Source organism: Rhinoderma darwinii, chromosome 3 (genome assembly GCF_050947455.1).
Source record: "Rhinoderma darwinii isolate aRhiDar2 chromosome 3, aRhiDar2.hap1, whole genome shotgun sequence".
Lineage (NCBI taxonomy): Eukaryota > Metazoa > Chordata > Amphibia > Anura > Rhinodermatidae > Rhinoderma > Rhinoderma darwinii.
Window position 1 is genome coordinate 209,881,932 of NC_134689.1, and position 20,336 is coordinate 209,902,267.

The following is a 20,336-nucleotide window of genomic DNA, read 5'->3' on the forward strand; positions in this document are numbered from 1 at the left end:
GGGGGGCTGTGTGGTACTATCTACAACAGGGGGCTGTGTGGCGTTAACTACAAGGGGGGGCTGTGTGTGGTGCTATCTACAGGGGGCTGTGTGTGGCCTCTTTAATTTATTTTTATGTTAACTACGTTATATAACTATATCGCTTGTAAAATGTAGAAATGCTTTTATGCTCAAGTTACATTAAAATAATTGTGGAAAAAAAATTACACATCATTGATTGGCAGAGAAAGCAAACATGGCGAAGGGGAAGGAGATGTCGGGAAATAAGTTGGGGGGGCGCCAATCTGAATCTTTGCCCCGGGTGCAGGAGAACCTAGCTATGCCTCTGTATAAGGGACAAATTATTGTAGTGTTCCAATTGAAAATGCTATATATTCTTTACATAATCATATTTTTGTAGCAAAAAAATTTAATATGTAAAAGTCCCCCACTTAGTATAGCATGTTTACACATATTTCCTAACAAGTGTACATTGTATGTCAATGTAATAAATTTAACGTAGCAGATATTAAGACAAACTGTTGTGTTTACATCCTAGCTCTGAACAACAATTGCTTTAGAATGAAAACTCATTCATCAATGTTTTCCTTTGTAAGGCACAGAATTATTATTTTTGACAGTTGACTTAACAGATAAGCACTCTCAAGATGACATTGCACTCCACATGCTTATTTAAGGATAAATCAAGCAGGAAGCAAACTCCTTTGCAATCCTGATATATTTGTTGTAGGCCTACAGGATTAGTTTATGACAAAGTGATTGATTTAAATGTAAGAGTAGTTCTATGGACATGTAGGTCATTTACTGATGAAATGAACTCACATAAGCATTGGATTTCTTCAAAGTTATCTTATACCTTCACAAATGGAATGGAGTAGGAATCAAGAAGACATTCTCAGTATTGATGACATAAAATGGAATGCCACATGAGAGAGAAAAATCAATTTTATGTTAGAGTTATAGAATAGAGAGACAGATTAGGATACATCAACTCTGCTCATAGGGATGGCCAATCCAGAACAACACGTAGCTAAATACCTATTAAAAAATGATCCCTAAAGATGAACCTTCCTATATTACATATCACAAAGGGAAGTCCTATTATATTGGCACATCCAAAGAACATCCTTCAGTATAATACCAGCTAAGTGAATCCAAGGGATATCTAAGCAAAATGAATAATTTGAATTCGAATATTGAAAAATTCAATACTTAAAATCATAAAACACTTTACATGTACTGGGTATCCATATACTGAGGAAGATAATTTTACGTCACTTTCATAAGCATATGCTTTAATTATCTATCAAAAATGTAGTTTGGCTTTTTACAAATGTTATCCTTCAGTTAAACAGAATTGGAATAATAGAGTAATTTTTTTTTTTACATGTTTCACTTGTCAAGTGATAACTATGATAAGTGAAACCTCCACCCTTATACTTAGGTTTGCTGGAAGGATTTCCTTATATTTACTGATACTCTTAAAAAACAAACAAACAAAACCCAGCCTGTTGAAACTGAGATGTAACCCCCCCACCCAAAAAAAAAGTCTCACAATTAAGGTACACAAATATCCTGATTGTTAGGGTATCAGATACAATACATTAAACTTAAGTCAATGCAAATAAAATTCATTATCATTAGAAAAGATATACAAGATATAATAGTATAGTAACAGCAGCATATATGAATTTCTATGTAATATAATATCAATATGTAAATGATATACTGTTAGTTCAGCAAGCATTCATGAGAAAATAAACCATAAACAAGTACATGAAATAAAAATGAATATAAGGAGAACCTAAAGTTGTCTGGGAACACGCACATTCATAGCTTGTGTTATCCTTTTAGCTTATTTTGTAACTGTGAAATAAATGATGCAACAGTTTCTATAACATAAATTTACATAATGAAATGCTATAAGGAACATGATATTTGACATAGTGCCAATATTAAATATCTATAATGATATACTCCTATTTTATCTTACACTGATGAATGTATTGTCTCTGCCATTGCCCAACATATTACACAACATAAAATACTTCAGTCTCTTGGATCATGTTCCCTGAAAAAGTAATAGACTTAAAAACTCCCATTGGTCTTATTTTCAGGATTTTATTATACACTATATTAATCCACTTCACTGTTTTTCTAGAATAATTCTTTAATCTCATCTGCTCTATTTATCGAGTACCTGTTCCTTGGAACATGGGGATTTACATTTTTAGTAGAAACAAAATTAGTTTATAGAGAAGCTGAAAAACAGAAATACTGTGCAACATAAAGCTCTAAATCAATATATACAGAAAGTTGAAAGGGGAAATAAAACCTACAAATATAATTCATTGGTTTAGAAATATAGCAATTAAATGTAGACTGCAATAAGACTGTAGTGCTCCGCTCTTGCACTGATAAATCATCATGGACTAAACTGGCTCTAAATTCCAGCTATCCAATTCTATGTCTGGATTGTTTAGAATGTTTTAGAGAGTTTCTGCTTTGTAATTTAATAAATTGAGGGTATGTGACAGTATAATGGGAAATGTTGACATCTAGCAGTTGATTGTTACAGAAAGATTCCAAACAAAACTTCATAACCTATTTTCCCAAATGAAAATATATATATTTGAACATCAGTCCTTTTAAAGTTAAATATAGGGGGCTATATCCATTTATATGTATTTGTTAAAGAATATAAGAAAAAAAAAATCAGTATTTTTTTTAAGCCTTGTTTAAGCATAGTCATCCCATACTCCTTGCCATCTGGTGTATTGTGGGAAAAGGCAGAACAGAGAGCCACAGTCAGAACTAGAAAAGGAACGAGGTAGGACAGGAAGGGACATCTGATATATAGGAGGCAACAGAGGTAGATTATGGAAGAATAAGATTCTGAATGGGGAGTGTTTCCTTGTTAAAAAGCTTTATATTAAGAAGCAGGTGGACAGAATATCCAGTGATAAGCAACATCAAAATCACATCCCTCATTGATGAATAGGCAGGAGCTTGATGGGCCTCATATAATTCTGATTAAACTTTCAGGTTTTTTTTATAAATCCATTAAAGGCTATGTAAAGCTTTGAAAGGCAATATTTTTATATTTTTTCAATAAAAAGGTGTATCCGTGTATTTTGTGTAACTTTGTAAGTTCATAACTTATATGTGATGGTTTACAGGTGCATCCTGCGAGTCAGAGACACGCATGACCCGCCAACACTGAACCGGTCAGGCTGGACTGACGAATTCAGTGAAAAGCGCTAGATACAGCTGCTCTGTACAGAGAATACAGAGCAGCTGTATCTAACAAAGTAAAACTAATTTTTAATAAAAAGTATTTACAAAGTTAGGGGGGATTCACACGAACGTGTATTCGGTCCGTGCGAGCCGCGTGGTTTTCACGCGCCACGCACAGACCAATACAAGTCTATGGGGCAGTACAGACAGTCCGTGCTTTTTGCGCAGCGTTTGTCAGCTGCGCAAAAAACGCGACATGTTCAATATCTCCGCGTATTTCGCGCATCACGCACCCATTGAAGTCAATGGGTGCGTGAAAACCACGCAGGTCGCACGGAAGCACTTCCGTGCGAACCGACTGAAACAGCGCACCAGCTGTCAAAAGGATGAATGTAAACAGAAAAGCACCAAGTGCTTTTCTGTTTCCAAACATCCAAACGGAGTGTCTTTTTAGATGAGCAAACCCGGACAACCGAACCGAACTTCACCGGGTTCGGCCAAACTCGTTTTGGCCGAACCCGGCAAAAAAATTTCCGGTACGCGACGTCAGGAGATAGTCACTATCCAGGGTGCTGAAAGAGTTAAACTGTTTCAGCACCATGGATAGTGACTTCCGATCCCAATATAAATGAACCTGTAAAAAAAAAACGAAGTTCTCACTTACCGAAAACTCCCGGCTTCTTCCTCCAGTCTGACCTCCCGGGATGACAATTCAGTCCAAGTGACAGCTCCAGCCAATCACAGGCCAAGCACAGGCTGCAGCGGTCACATGGACTGCCGCGTCATCCAGGGAGGTGGGGCCCGATGTCAAGAGAGGCGCGTCACCAAGGCAACGGCCGGGAGGGAAGTTCTCGGTAAGTACGAACTTTTTCTTTTTTTTTAACAGGTTGCTGTATATTGTGTTCGGCATTCACTGTCGAGGGTGCTGAAAGAGTTACTGCCGATCAGTTAGCTCTTTCAGCACCTTGGACAGTGACGGGCGTCGACTAGCCTCATCTCTATGATGGCGGCTGCGCGAAAATCACGCAGCCGCGCATCATACACGGATGACACACGCAGCTGTCAAATGGTTTTTGCGCGCGCAAAACTCTGCGTGGTTTGCGCGCGCAAAAACGCAACGTTCGTCTGAATCTGCCCTTACACAGATAAAACTTTTTATTAAAAAAAATGTTTTTGCCTTGCAAAGGTTTACATAGCTTTTAAGGCTTGTTTTCATTCACAATGACTTCCACATTTTATGGAGGGTTTGAAATGCAATTTTATTACAGCAACTAGCTTGACTACATTTTACACTTAGTATAAAGTTTCTTTGTTTTTCATAGTAGTTGATTAATTGTTTACTGATGCTAGTAAATATATGTTAAAGGGTGCAGTCTTACCAGGGGAGTAGCTTGGGAGGGCTGTTGGATCATGTGCCCAACCTTGCCAACAAGTCACCCTGCCTTGGCTAGGAAAATAGATGTAGGTGTAACTGTATCTTTGCCTCATGAGAAGGAAAGCCTAGCTATTACTCTGGTCCTAATAATGCAAGGTTTTTAAATGGTAAGGTTCATCTGGCTTTGTAAATGAATAACTCATCCATAATTGGCCACAGAACTACCTTAACTGCAAAGCGTAACCATTTTGAGTTATTAACTATGGTTTGTTACGTAATAGATGTTATCTATTAATTATAGTAAACAATAACTGTTGTGACCAAAAACAAGCCTATCATGTCATAATTCATTCTGTCCAGAGAACATACCTATTGTGGCTCCAGATTCCGGCCTGTTCAAAGAGCTAATAATTACAAAACCAAATCCTTCATTCTCCTTGCGATGGATGACCACATCACTAGATTGCGAGTTCTGAGAAAAGCCCTCAGGAGGGGAAGTGTTGCTCTGTGCAGTATGGTTACTGTTTGGATATGCAGAGTCACTTCTCGGGGAGCTGTGGTGTGTTGAAACTGAGCCAGGACTTCTGCCATTTTCTGGGCATGTATCACCTATGATAAAACATAAAGCACTCTTGTTATGTGTATATATATATATATATATATATATATATATATATATATATATATATATATATATACAGTCCGGAAACGAATGAACACAGTACTCCAACACAGTTAAATATTAGGCCATATGCGCGTTACCAGAGCATGAATCAGCTCCCCAACTTTAATATAGAAAGACCATAGGTCAAAGGAATGGCACCAGGACTTCAATGGAGATGAAACACGGCTGATTTATTCACCGCTTTGATGACATCCCATTCTAAATCCATAGGCATTAATATGGGGTTGGTCCCTCCTTTGCAGTTAAACCAGCTGTCACTCTTCTGGGAAGGCTTTCTACAAGATTTTGGATAGTGTCTGTGGGAATTTGGGTTAATACATACAGAAGATTTGTGAAGTCAGACACTGATGTTGGAAGAGAGGGTCAGGCTCATAATCTCCATTCTAGTTCATTCCTAAAGGTGTTCGATGGGTTTGAGGTCAAGGCTCTGTGCGGGCCAGTCAAATTCTTCCACACCAAACTCACACAACCATGCCTTTATGGACCTTGCTCTGTGCACTGTGCACTGGGGAACAGAAAACGGCCTTGCCCAAACTGTTCCTACAATGTTGGAAGAATGTAATTGTCTACAATGTCTTGGTATGCTGAAACATTAAGATTTCCCTTCACTGGAACTAAGGAGCCTAGGCCAACCCCAAAAAACAACCCCATTTGGAGCTCTTTGGAACCAGTCACTTGTCACTAGGGTCTATTACTTAGGGGACGATTCACAAATTATCTAAGAGACCTTATTGATGATATATCCCGTGTGTACAACGATAACAACAAGGACTATGAAGAAGCGAAAAGTGGACATGTACATGTCCTATATAGATTGAGGGTGGGTCCTCAGAATCATCTCCTCTGGTGGGCCCAAAGAACCCCAGTCCAACACTGCTAGGAAATGTAGGTAAGCTGGAGTCACAGATCATAGGTCTGCCCTAATCGAGCAGTGCTAAATATAAGCCAAGTGGCTAACAATTTATAAAATATAAAGCAGGTAAACAAAAGGCACATAAATGTAAAATGTTAAATGTTTTAAATGCGATTTTTGAGATTAGAAAAAATCACCGCTTTCTTTACAGAAGCTGTGCCACTCTTGTCCATGTGGTAGCTTTGTGTGGTATTAACCCCTTAATGACCGGCGATAGGCCTTTTCACGGCGGTCATTAGTGGGCTTTATTCTGATGCAATAGCCTTTTCACGGCACTGCATCAGAACAAATAAACAAAGCAGGGAGCCGTTAAATCTCCCTGCTCTCAGCTGCCAGAGGTAGCGGAGGGCTGGGGGCATCCCTGCTCGAACGTGTGAGATCGATATTAGTATTGATCTCACCTGTTTAACCCCTCAGATGCGGCGCTCAATAGCGAGCGCCGCATCTGAGAGGTTTTGGAGAGAGGGAGCTCCCTCTCATACCACTGACACCCGGCGATAACATCGCCGAGTGTCTGTTTCTCCGATGGCAGCCGGGGGCCTAATAAAGGCCCCCAGGTCTGCCTGTAGTGAATGCCTGCTAGGTCATGCCTGAGGCATGACCTAGCAGATGCCTGTCCGTTTTACACGGACAGGCATAATACACTGCAGTAGAAAAGTATTGCAGTGTAATATGCGATCATCTGATCGCTTTTATAATAAAATCCCCTAGTGGGACTAGTAAAAAAAATAAAAAATAAAGTTAATTAAAAAAAATGTGAAAAAAAATGAAAACCCCCACTTTTTCCCCTTACAAAATGCTTTACTATTAAAAAAAAACACAAAATAAAGCAAAAAAGTTACACATATTTGGTATCGCCGCGTCTGTAACGACCCTGACTATAGAGATATTACATTATTTAACCCACCCGGTGAACGCCGTAAAAAAATGTGATAAAAAGTGATCAAAACGTCGCATTTACTCCAAATTGGTACCGATAAAATCTACAAGTCGTCCCGAAAAACAAAAGCCCTCATACAACTGCATTGGCAAAAAAAATAAAAATTTTAAATCTTCAAATATGGAGACACAAAAACAAATAATTTTGAAAAAAAAAGTATTTTTACTGTGTAAGTAGTAAAACAAACAAAATCTATACAAATTTGGTATAGTTGCAATCGTAACAACCCGTTGAATAAAGTTATTGTGTTATTTATACCACATGGTAAACGGCGTAGATTTAGGATGCAAAAAAGGGTGGCGAAATTGCAGATTTTTTTCTACCCCCCAAAAAAAGTTAATAAAAGTTAATCAATAAATAATATGTACCCCAAAATTATGCTATTAAAAAATACAACTTGTCCCGCAAAAAACAAGACCTTATACAGCTATGTCGACGCAAAAATAAAAAATTTATAGCTCTTCGAATGTGACGATGGAAAAACGTAAAAAATGGCTTGGTCATTAGGGCCCAGAATGCAAGCAGGGGGAAGGGGTTAAAGCCCCTCACAATTAATTTGAAAAGAGCTCAGTTGTAATACCAGAAACCGCTCATGGAATGTGATTGTAATACTCCACATTACAATACTTCATTAGGACATACATACCTATGGATAGCACCTTTCGTCTCACAGTAAGATTAACTTGTCCATTACGAGCAGCATTATGCATGAGATCAATCACATATCGGTGGGTTTTGCCAGCAACTGGAATTCCATCTACATATATCAATTCATCACCAGGACGAAGACGACCATCTCGGTCTGCTGAACCCATGGCTATTACGGCACCAATTAAAATCTAGACAAAAGAAATGTCCACATGTAAAATAATAAATAATGAGAAGCATAGACCAATCGAGGCATAATTTGCTATTACTATAGTTAACAAAATCTGTATTATTAAGGCTTGAACGCTTATGACAATATAAGATAATATTTACCAACATCCCAGTACCAATAAACACAATTAAAGAGCGTTGATAAAATTGACACCTCAGGGATGCAGGATTTAAGATTGTTGAGAACAGGAAAATGTGTCAGTTTATAAACCAACCAAAGTCTGAAAAATATACTATCTTCATCCCTTGGTCCGATTATGATGGGACAATTATGAATCTCCACCAATTCCAAATAAAAATTTCAGTCCTCCGTAAATGTAACTTTCTTTCGCAGTTACCAATAGAAATTGCTCTAGAAGTGCATTTGCTTAACCTGAGCCACAATCAGGAGAACAAGTGAAGTGAACTTGCGGTTCAATACAAATTTATTTTCACAATATGTTATACTGTATAATCCCTACATCATCATAGATAGACTTTAAAAAGGTTGCCTGGTTAGGGTATTCTTATTTAATAGTGGGGAGTCCGTCATTCAGGACCCTCAACTATTAGCCAGAGTGAAGAGCAGGTCTCGCTTTAGGGGAAACTGCATGTTTGTGCATTACACAGACAGCTCATTGTAACTGTGTAATACTACATTTGTCCTGTGGTGGTGCTGCAGAGAAATTAAATGTCCCCACAGATTGCAACTAATTGCAGGAGATCTCAGCAGTTAGACACCCGGTGATCAGCTTACTGGTAGGGGACCCATCTAAAAAAATTAGGGATTGTTAAAAAGTGGGAAACCCATTTTAACTTCTCTCTGAGCAGCTCTTTCATGAAATTAACACATTTTCCTCTACAAAAAGTATACTTACCTAACGGAGACTCATTTTACTTTAGATCTGATTACATAGTAGACCAATTATGTACTTCTGACATAAATGTAAGGAGCTTTGATGACAAACAATAGATATTTTTTATTACAGAAAAACGTTCCCTACGTGAATACAGCTCCTTGGTAGCAAGACAACTGTGGAAGAGGAACAGTGTGTTCACTCAGAGCCATGCCATCATTTAAATCACTAAGAGATGGCAAGAAATGTGCGATAGTTACCATGTTCTGAGCGGAGGTGACAACGTAGAAACAGCCTGTAGAGCATTTCATGATTTAAGCAATGGTGCTATCACACTGGGGATTCCAGCGCCGAGCTTGTACAAGAATCATACTTTTTTTTTTACATCAAATATGAAATAAAAATATTACAGGCGTTCTCATTTTCTTATAGTTCTCAGGCCAGTGTGGGATAAAACGATCTCTCAAATATGTTCCAAGCTGAGATCTTTTTAAATGTTTCTGGCTCAAAATCTTCAACAATGGAACTTCAAGCATTAGAAACCCAGCAAAGCATTAGTATTACAATTTTAGAACTTCTTTTAAAATCTGAAAGCTCTAAAGATAAATTTAAACACTTCACATGCTGGGAAACATTGCTTTAGAAGGAAAATGGTCTTTTAGAAAAAAAATGTTTTACCTAGAATGTTTAGCTTGAAAGTATACTCAATTAAACTATATGTTTCTATTTAAGAAGCAACATGACAAAGTAAATCTTGCTATTATCATTAAAGGGGGTTTCCCACCATGGACATTTATGACATATCCACAGGATATGTCATAAATGTCAGATAGATATGGGTCCCACCTCTGGGACACGCACATATCTCTAGAACAGGGCCCCCTAAACCCTGTTCTACTACTCTGTGTTGTGGCTGAAGCGTGCGATTTCTGACCATGAAAAATAAAACAGCAGTTTTGCTGAGCTACAGTGTGTCCGTAACTCCTATAGTAGTAATTGTTAGTTACAGAAGCAGCTAGCATGCGAGTTACTCTGTTTCCGTAACTACGCACCATTCAGTTCTATGGGACTTACGGAAATTTTGTAACTCAGCGAGCTACGCTGTTTCCGTAATTAGTGGTCGGAAATCACACGCTTTAGCCACAACACAGAGCAGTAGATCAGGGTTTAGGGTGCCCTGTTCTAGAGATAGGTGCGGGTCCCAAAGGTGGGACCCGCATCTATCTGACATATCCTGTGGATATGTCATAAATGTGTCTGATGGGGAAATCCCTTTAACCCCTTCCCGCCGCAGCCCTTTTTCAGATTTTCATTTTAGTTTTTTTCCTCCCCAGCTTCCAAAAGCCATAACGTGTTTATTTTTCCGTCGATATAGTACTATGAGGGCTTGATTTTTGCGGGACAAGTTGTAGTTTTTTGTAGCATTTATTTTGCCATATAATGTACTAGGAAACGGGAAAAAAATTATTTGTGGGGTAGAAAATGAAAAAAACAGCGATTCCTCCATGGTTTTTTGCGCGCTGTTTTTACGGAATTCACTGGGCAATTAAAACAACATGTTAACTTTATTCTCTGGGTCAATACAACTACGGCGATACCAAATATATATAGTTTTTTCTATATTTTACTACTTTTACAAGTAAAAACCTAAGTGTAAAAAAGAAAATTTATTTTGTGTCGCCAAATTCCGAGAGCCACAACTTTTTATATTTCCGTCGGTTAAGTGGTATGAGGGCTTATTTTTGCGGGATAAGCTGTAGTTTTTAATAATACCATTTTGGTGTAAATGCGAAGGTTTGATCACTTTTTATTTCATTTTTTGTGGGAGATTAGGTGACCAAAAAATAGAGATTCTGGCGTTTACATTTTTTTTTTTTTTACGGCGTTCACCGTGCGGGTTAAATAATTATCTATTGTAATAGTTCAGACTTTTACGGACGCGGAGATACCAATTATGTTTATTTATTATTTTTTTTTACTATGCTCTATGGGGAAACTGGGAAAAGGGTATTTTTTTGAACTTTTAATATTTTTTTATTTTTTTTTACACAAAAAAAAACTTTAACTAATTTTTACTTTTTTTTATTAGTCCCCCTAGGAGACTTCAACCAGCGATCGTTAGATCGCTTGCACGATATACTGCAATACTAATGTATTGCAGAATATCGTGATTCTGACAGGCAACTATTAAGCCCTGCCGGAGGCAGGGCTTAATAGGTGTACAAAGATGGCAGACCTGGGGGCCTTCATTAGGCCCCCAGGCAGCCGTAGCAACCATTGCCCCCCCGTGATTGCGTTGCGGGGGGGGGGGGCGCAATGAGCTGTTAGAGGGGGTCGCCCCCCTCTTTCTAACATTTAAATACTGCGGTCTCTGTTGACCACGGCATTTAACGAGTTAAACGAGCGGGATCGCGCTCGAGCACGATGCCGCTAGTTACTCTGAGGTGTCGGCTGTAATTAACACCGGCATCAAATGAAGCAGGTTCACTCCGTGAGTCCGCTCCATACATCCCCTACCCGACTTAGGCGTATGGATACGTCAAATGTCGGGAAGGGGTTAAAGAGGCTCTGTCACCAGATTATAAGTGCCCTATCTCCTACATAATCTGATCGGCGCTGTAATGTACAAACAACAGTGGTTTTTATTTTGAAAAACGATCAATTTTGAGCAAGTTATGAACAATTTTAGATTTATGTTAATTAGTTTCTTAACAGACAACTGGGCATTTTTTTTACATTTTTACCAACTGGGCGTTGTAAAGAGAAGTGTATGACGCTGACCAATCAGTGCGCGCACCGGACTTTTATGTTTAATTAGCCTATGAGCACCCTAGACTATAAGAAGGGCCCAGCCCCTTCCTCCCATGCATGAGCATTGTTGTCGTACCCCAAGTTTGTCTATGCAAATGGTCTCCTAGTGTCTTCCAGTTCCCAGTGTTTCCCGTACCTGTATCCTGTATCCCATGCTATCCTGGTCAAGTGCCGTGCTGAACTGTAGTCGTGCTGTGCTGTATACCACGCCTGTCCTTCTACACCACGCCTGATGTCTGCCTGATGCCTAGTCCCAGCCGAGCCTGCCTTGCTACTGTCCGAGGTGCCACAGGTACCCTATACGAATTATAGACTGTTAACTGCGCCCTGTTGGCCAGCTGCCATACGCCAAGGCGGTACGGCCCAGTGGGTCCATGAACCCAACGTGACAAGTACATCTCGACAGTTACTACTGATGAAGGGAGTATGTTTCCACAGTTACTACTGATGAAAGGAGTACATCTCGACAGTTACTACTGATGAAGGGAGTACATCTCGACAGTTACTACTGATGAAGGGAGTACATCTCAAGAGTTACTACTGATGAAGAGAGTACATCTCGACAGTTATTACTGATGAAGGGAGTACATCTCGACAGTTACTACTGATGTAGGGAGTACATCTCGACAGTTACTACTGATGAAGGGAGTACATCTCTACAGTTACTACTGATGAAGGGAGTACATCTCTACAGTTACTACTATTGAAGGGAGTACATCTCGACAGTTACTACTGATAAAGGGAGTGCATCTTGACAGTTACTACTGATGAAGGAAGTACATCTCGACAGTTGCTACTGATGAAGGGAGTACATCTCGACAGTTACTACTGATGAAGGAAGTATATCTCGACAGTTTCTACTGATGAAGGGAGTACATCTCAAGAGTTACTACTAATAAAGTCAGTACATCTTGACAGTAACTACTGATGAAGGGAGTACATCTTGAAGGTTACTACTGATGAAGGTAGTACATATTGAAGGTTACTTCTGATGAAGGGAGTACAACTCAAGTGTTACTATTGATGAAGAGGGTACATCTCGACAGTTACTACTGATGAAGGGAGTATATCTCGACAGTTACTACTGATGAAGGGAGTACATCTCGACAGTTACTACTGATGTGTAACGTCTATAGCCGTGGCCCGTCGTTCTGACTTACCCTCTGACGGCCGCAGCCATGGACATGTGAGTTCTCGGCGGCATCTCCCTCCAGGGAGGCACCGGCACTCACTTCAGCGACTGTGTCCCGCAGGGCGCGTGCGCCCACGCGTGCACGGCCTTAATGGGCCAGTGCGAGCACAATTGCAGCTAATTTGTCCAGAATTTGTCCAGAATGCTGCTGGACTATAAAAAGGACTCTGCCCTCTCGATCTTTGCCTGAGCGTTGTTGTATACCTAAAGTTTGTCTTGCAATTGGTCTCCCAGTGTTTTCCAGTTCCCAGTGTTACCCGTTCCTGCTGCCTGTACCCTGTATAATGTGCTACCGTGCCTCTGTACCGTCTAGAGTTGAAGTCGAGCTGTGTCTTCTGCTGCATCTGCTGTGTTACAGCCATCGGGTGTCTGTCTGCTGCCAGAGCCTTATCTTAAGCCTGCTCGCCCTTTCATCAGCATTTCTGACCTGGCTGTGTCCATTTGTAAGTATGGCCTTTTTCGGTGTTTTTGTATATGTCCCTGTGTTTTTATCGATTGTATTGTACCTTGTTGGCCAGCTGCCGGTACGGCCCAGTGGGTCCACACCCCGCATCGTGACAGTATGAAAGGAGTACATCTCTACAGTTACTACTGATGAAGGGAGTACATATCGACAGTTACTACTGATAAAGGGAGTACATCTCGACAGTTACAACTGATGAAGGGAGTACATCTCGACAGTTGCTACTGATGATGGTAGTACATCTTGACAGTTGCTACTGATGGAGAGTACATCTCGACAGTTACTATTGATGAAGGGAGTATATCTAGACAGTTGCTACTGATGAAGGGAGTACATCTCAATTGTTACTACTAATGAAGGGAGTACATTTCAAGAGTTACTACTGATAAAGGGAGTACATCTCGAAGGTTACTACTGATGAAGGGAGTACATCTCTACAGTTACTACTGATGAAGGGAGTACATCTCGAAGGTTACTACTGATGAAGGAAGTACATCTCTACAGTTACTACTGATGAAGGGAGTACATCTCGACAGTAACTACTGATGAAGGGAGCACATCTTGACTGTTACCTCTAATAAAGGGAGTACATCTCAACAGCTACTTCTAATAAATGGAGTACATCTCGACAATTACGTCTAATAAAGGGAGTACATCTCGACAGCTACTTTTAATAAATGGAGTACATCTCGACAATTACTTCTAATAAAGGGAGTACATCTCGATAGCTACTTCTAATAAATGGAGTACATCTCGACAATTACTTCTAATAAAGGGAGTACATCTCGACAGTTACTACTGTTAGTGCAAATAAAAAAAAGTATCAAGTACAGTATTAATTTCATTGCTACATTTGCAGTAATATGGCCACTATAACCCTGCCTTTTTAGTATAAGGCAATTGGTTTTAATGAACGAAAAAATGTATTCAACAGTAAGAACTATGTGTAGATCATATATCCAGAGCACTTTCATTTCAGAGATAATACTCCAGAATAGGTCTTTTAATCCTCACTCCTCAAATTCATACTATTTAAGATTATCCCTTCAAAGGAAAGGCTGCCAAGCTGAATGTATCAATGCATATATTAGAGGAAGCATAAAGAATAACGATGCCTCAAATTGTATTGAGTATTTAAGGTATTTCAGAAAACATTTATGCCCACTGCACACATTTACACACTTCATGGAGATGAAGCTTTGAGACTATCATAATGCAGTATAATGCTGAATGGATTTAGTCTCATTATATTTAACTGATTGTTTAGCATTTTAGATAGAATTTAGATTGTAATACTTAGTACATTTAACTAGGTCTGTCCTGTCCATTTGTAAAACCTGAAGTGAATATTAAAGTCTACGTCCATTTGTTACACAATGTCTCCCCACCACTACCCTGAACATAACTCACAATCTTTCTTGTTCTTACAATTTTCCTCCTTGTGATTATTAGATGTAGGAGGCACCAAAATAAAGCTGACTTTACATTAGGGATTTTAATTCTGGACGAGAATACCATAAGTTAAAGAGGACCTGTCACTAGCTCCTACAAAGTGAGTTATTAGACTCACGTAATTGCCGCTATGTCTGTGAGTCCAGTGGTGTTTGTTCCTTAATTCTGTCTCCCCCATTGTGGAGATATTGCCCCCTCTTTATTTATTAAACAATATGTAAATGAACCGCTGGCTAGCCAAGTGGGTTTGGCCGCCAGCGATTCTCAATGGGTGGAGCTAGCAGGGTGCCTCTCACGCTGACCTATCAGGGTGAGGCTGTTTCCTCCAGACATTCCTATGCCACCGTCATCACGTGAGACCCCAGAATTGTTATTTCATGGAAATATAAGTATTTACAAAACCAGACATGTCATGAGAGGTGACCGGTCCCCTTTAAGTGTGTATATAGGGTGGTGGTGTAGTAATGTTATAGCAGAAATAATTTCCTGTTAAACACTTCTGCACTAAAATGGCAGTCAGCTAGGCAGGCCATCAAGAGGTTTAAAGGTAACCTGTTATGTAGTAGCACTGCATGTAGAATAAAGTGAGGTAGGAGACTGCAATAGGAGAAAAAAACAGCCTCTACAAATGCATGTAATATGAATTATACTATGTGAATGAAGCTACTGCTGTGGATTAGACTGTAATCGGGTCAATTCATTGGATAGCTTTTAGCTGATATGGTGCAGTCACATGCGGCAGATTTTGTTGCAGATTCTTGCAACTGAATAACCGTTCAATTAATCTAAATGAAACTTGCATAAATCTATTCACCGGTTACAGAAACAACCCCATTAAGATGAATGGAACAGATTTTTAGTCACAGAAATTTCTACAACAAAATCTTCCGTTTATGACTGCACCCTTCAAAAGCCAAAGCCCATTGTGCCATAGTTTCAGCTTTATATTAGGTAATAGTAATCTATATGTGCAAGTATATGATCTAAGTATCTAAACTAGTCCGGTATACTAGCATGGTTACTAATCTTGCATCACACAATTCTCTACTTAAATTTTTTTTAATCAAATATGAATATATGTCTAGTATTCTCTCTTTCTATTTCACCATTGCATTTGTTATTCGGGCAAAACCCACATAAGAGTCATAATTGAAATGCGCAAAATAGTGGAGTGAGGTAATGAATAGCTACCACGCTTTTAACAAAATATTTTATACACAGAGGCGGAATAGAGTAGCAGAGATAGCAGACACTAGTTTTATAAATGACACATGCAGCAGGGGTACACATACCATTGGTTCAACCTATGCAGCTGCACAGTGGTCCAGTAGGTAGGGGGACTCATTGGCACCTTATAAGTAGCCTTGTACCGTCTATTGGATTGCATGTAAGGGACTGAGCTAATGACAAAGGCTCAAAATTATTGGTGGATTGTTAGAGAGAAATAGTATGCCACACATCATTATTCTGCTTAGTAAAATATTTGTGAACAGAATAAACTATTTTGTTTTACAGAATAAAGTCAATCTCAAACCAAAAATTTGGTAACAGATCGCTCTAATTGCAACTACACACAACAGTTTTAGTCCATATGATCACACTAAGTCGTGGAATTTATTTGTGGTTATGGAGCCACTTTGAAAATAGATACATCTAGGTAGGATTTCTCTGCAATTTGAAAAGCACATGTTGCATGATGTTATCTACGTGAGAGATGTTCTACACAACTCCATTACAGATGTTGTAGCAGTGGCATGTAACAAGTCTCTGTGTAGCCCCAGCCTTCGTAGACAAGTACAGTGATAACTAGATATCTTTAAATAAGATTTCAGCAACCATTGGGATATAACTGGTGTATGGTCTGGTACAAAACACTTACAGGCTGGCCAGGTTCATCTCCTCCAAGTATTCTAAAGCCAAAGCCTGACTCTTGCCGTCGAAGATGAACATCCAGTTCCCTATAATCCGGCCCTGTTGGTACAGAAATAAAATAGCCTTTAATAATAACACTGGTGCAGATAGAATCAGCACTAGACACACAATATTGAGATAAGCATGATTGTGTATTAATGATGAATGGTTCATGGATATTATTAATTCGACATGGATCACAACATAACAAATGAAAGACAAACACTAAAAGGACCATGCTAAATGATGGACATAGAAATAGCGTTATTTTCCATATTAATTGAATTACATGGTACAAAAGAAAGGTTAATCTCAAGTTAATTTGAATGTTCACGTCAGACATACATAAAACAGAAATGACACAACACATATCATTCTTTATTCACACTGATATTGTAGGGTGATAAGTTCAATACTAATGCCAGATAAAAGAGAAAGCAGAACTATAAATAACCTCTTATGTGGAGTTTCGCTGGATCTTACTGTAAAATAAGCTGCGCTGTGTGCTGAGTGATTTACTACAAGATAGAAGAGCTCATCTCTGGGATTGGAAGTGTCTAGATTTCATTTGCTCATAGTTGATATGTACATCTATTGAATCAATCACATGGTCTCAGTCCCTGGTAACAGCTCTTATGTGAGCTATGTTGCAGATGATAACTTTAAACATTTGACACAATATGCACTTACATAAGTAACATAATTACATATTTGTCATTGTTGAGTAATGACATGCTATATATTGTTTGATGCTCTGTCACACTATCTCAAGCATGTATTCACTGTCACTGATATCTCATGCTTTTTTATTCTCACGGATTGAGTGCCTCACAGAGTTACAGGTTATTAGTGGAATAGGGGGATGACAGCATAACGTTTTACCAGTTCTAATAATCCATAACCACTAGATCACTACAACAGAATAATTACTTTTCTAGTTCTGAAATGTAAAAATATTTGCCGAAAACATCTCTGGGTTCTTACTGTACAAAATGAAGCAACCGTACTAAACAAGACATAAGTCCTTTTAAACCAATAAACATTTCTGCATTTAACAAAAAAAGATGATACTAAGCCACAGACTTTAAATTTCCAGTGTTCTATGAAAAGTTATTTTAGGTATTTGATCTAGTTATCCAACAGATATGAGAAATCTTTTTAAACCGATATGGTATTTAAAGAAAAACTCCACATTCACAACATATTCAACAATATTGCAATATATACATTGCATAGTTTTAAAATCCACAAAGAATTAAAGTCTCTAAAAAAATGAATTCATGTATGGCTAACCCACAGGGGTTTAGTAAGTAAAAGGATCAGCAAATAAAGGTTATTCATTGTATAATGAAGAGTTATACTTTTTTCCAATCTACTTTCTGTATCAATTCCTTATGTTTTCAAGATTTTTACCCACTTGAAGCAAACAATTAAGGTCGCTATTGAGTGACTGCATTCAAAGATCTTTAAAAGCGTGTGGAATTGATACACATTTTTTAAACTAAATAACTTTTCATTATACAATAAATAATCTTCATTTGCTGAACCCATAATACCCTTTTCTGAATTTTCTAAGCTCATGTGGGTTAGTCATTCCCGTTATTCAGTTTTTCAAAAAGAGGAAGGAGTTCAGACGGATGAATTAAGTACTCAGATCATACAGATGTTAATGTAACTTGAGGATATGGGGATGTCTAAAGCCACTTCATCAAAAGATTTTAGTGACATGATATTAACTCAATATGAGACATCAACTGGGAACAATGGCTATAGTAGATGTATTTACACAAGGACACAACATGATGGACACATATTGCACAGGACAATGAGTGCTATGAAATACTTGCCAGCAGGATCCGATCTGAAACCAGCTCTGGGTGGCACTTGCTCTGAATAAGAAGATGAGGAATTTTCATAAGAAAATGCTTTAAAATTTCTAATTGCACAGCACCTAATTCAATTGTGGATCATTTGTATATGAAAAATTTATTTTACAAATAAAGATCGACGACACAGTCCTTGTAAGTCAAATATTACATTGTATTAAAATGTATCCATTACCACAAATAAACATTTTAATCTAACATTTACACAATCAATTTATGTTTTAAAACCTGAGGAGCACAACTTAACTAGTCAACAAATAATCTCTCCCTCATCTTAAAATATGAAGTCATTAAAAATACCCGTTTCTCATTAGCATAAATATTAAAATCACAAACATGTTAACCCAGTAGAGGCCTGTGATCACGTCGTAGGGTGCTGATGGGCTGACAGAGGGAGTCACCTCCCTCTGTCAAACATCTTAGATGGCATCGCTTCTATTGACTGCGACATCTAAGGGATTAAACTGTCGGGATCTAACTCTGATCCGGGCAGGAGCCCAGCTGTGTATAATAGCAGCGCTCCAACCGCTGAGCTCGTTGGTAAAATGTGGGAACTAGCACCTGCCCTGTGATGTAACTCAGCGTTAATGGATAAAACTGCAGGATAACCTTTGGGTAACCTCCACTTATGCAGCAATTTCCTCATACATGTCTAATGTCAGAATTGTCCAGTTGAAAAATTAGGATGATGCAAAAATAAAGCAGACAAGTGGCAAGGAAATCAAATTGTTTTTCAGGTCCATAACTAGCCTGAATCCTGTCTTTGGCACTACTCTATCCTTTATAGCACTACGTTTACTGACAAGTGGACAGGAAAGGTACAGAGTCTGTCCTCTATTATGAAATCACTCCTAATTATGTTTGAATAAGTATATAGAATCCTTGAACTGAGAGACCTTGGATTATCACTCCGGCAGATCGCTACATGCCTAGGCCGAGATGTCAACACTGTTCAATGTTGCATGTCCCAGAGGTTGGGAGAACAACAATGAAAGGGAATGACAGCAAGGGATACGCGGAGGCTAACGTCTGCACGGACAGATCGTCTGATTGGAAGAATAGCGCGTAGTGATCAATTCTGTACTGCAAGTGAAAATGGATGTCTCATACCAAGCCTAGGGCGGCAACCAGTGTTGACGCAAACCATCAGAAGGTGTTTACAAGACATTGGGCTATGAGTCAAACATCCAGCTACAGGTGTTCCAGTGACCACACGCCACCACTCTCAAAGGCTATCATGGTGCACAGCAAGACGGAAATTGAGGCTAGAATGGAGGTCTGTCCACTTCAGCGATGAGTCCCGCCTTTGGCTCGAGCCGGAGATTGGACTGAAGACCCCGTGGGCAATGGCATGAAGAGACCTTAAGAAGGGAACTTCACACCGGTCATACTGCCGTGAGTATGATGTGGGGTGGATAATGTACGGTAGCTAGACCCCTCTAGTATTCATTTCAGGTACACTGAACAGCTCAGCGTTACATTGATTTGGTCATGGAAACAGTGGTACTGCCATTTTTCCAAAGTGTCCCAGAAGCGGTTTTTCAACACGACAACACCAGGCCGTATGTTGCTTGTGCTACTTTGAGCAGCTTGTGGGGCCTAAATGTGCTACCATGGCCTGCAGTGTCTCCGGACTTGTCTCCCCTCTCTCTCGAGCACATCTGGGATGTCATTGGTTGGCAATTGCAAACGGAGCTGCCAGCAGCCAATAATGATGATTTGCATGCCCAAGTGCATTCACCATGGCATAACATTC

At 39.1% G+C, this 20,336-nt stretch overlaps 1 protein-coding gene across 1 annotated transcript in view; it reads right to left on the reverse strand.

Moving 5' to 3' along the window:
* MAGI2 (membrane associated guanylate kinase, WW and PDZ domain containing 2) overlaps positions 1-20,336 on the reverse strand; it is a 967,915-nt gene that overhangs the window by 95,411 nt on the left and 852,168 nt on the right. The window contains exons 13-16 of the mRNA XM_075857349.1: positions 18,542-18,583; positions 16,663-16,754; positions 7,797-7,989; positions 4,982-5,221 (exon numbers count right to left, since the gene is read on the reverse strand). Coding sequence (XP_075713464.1) covers positions 4,982-5,221; positions 7,797-7,989; positions 16,663-16,754; positions 18,542-18,583 — 567 coding nt within the window. The remainder of the gene's footprint in view (positions 1-4,981; positions 5,222-7,796; positions 7,990-16,662; positions 16,755-18,541; positions 18,584-20,336) is intronic.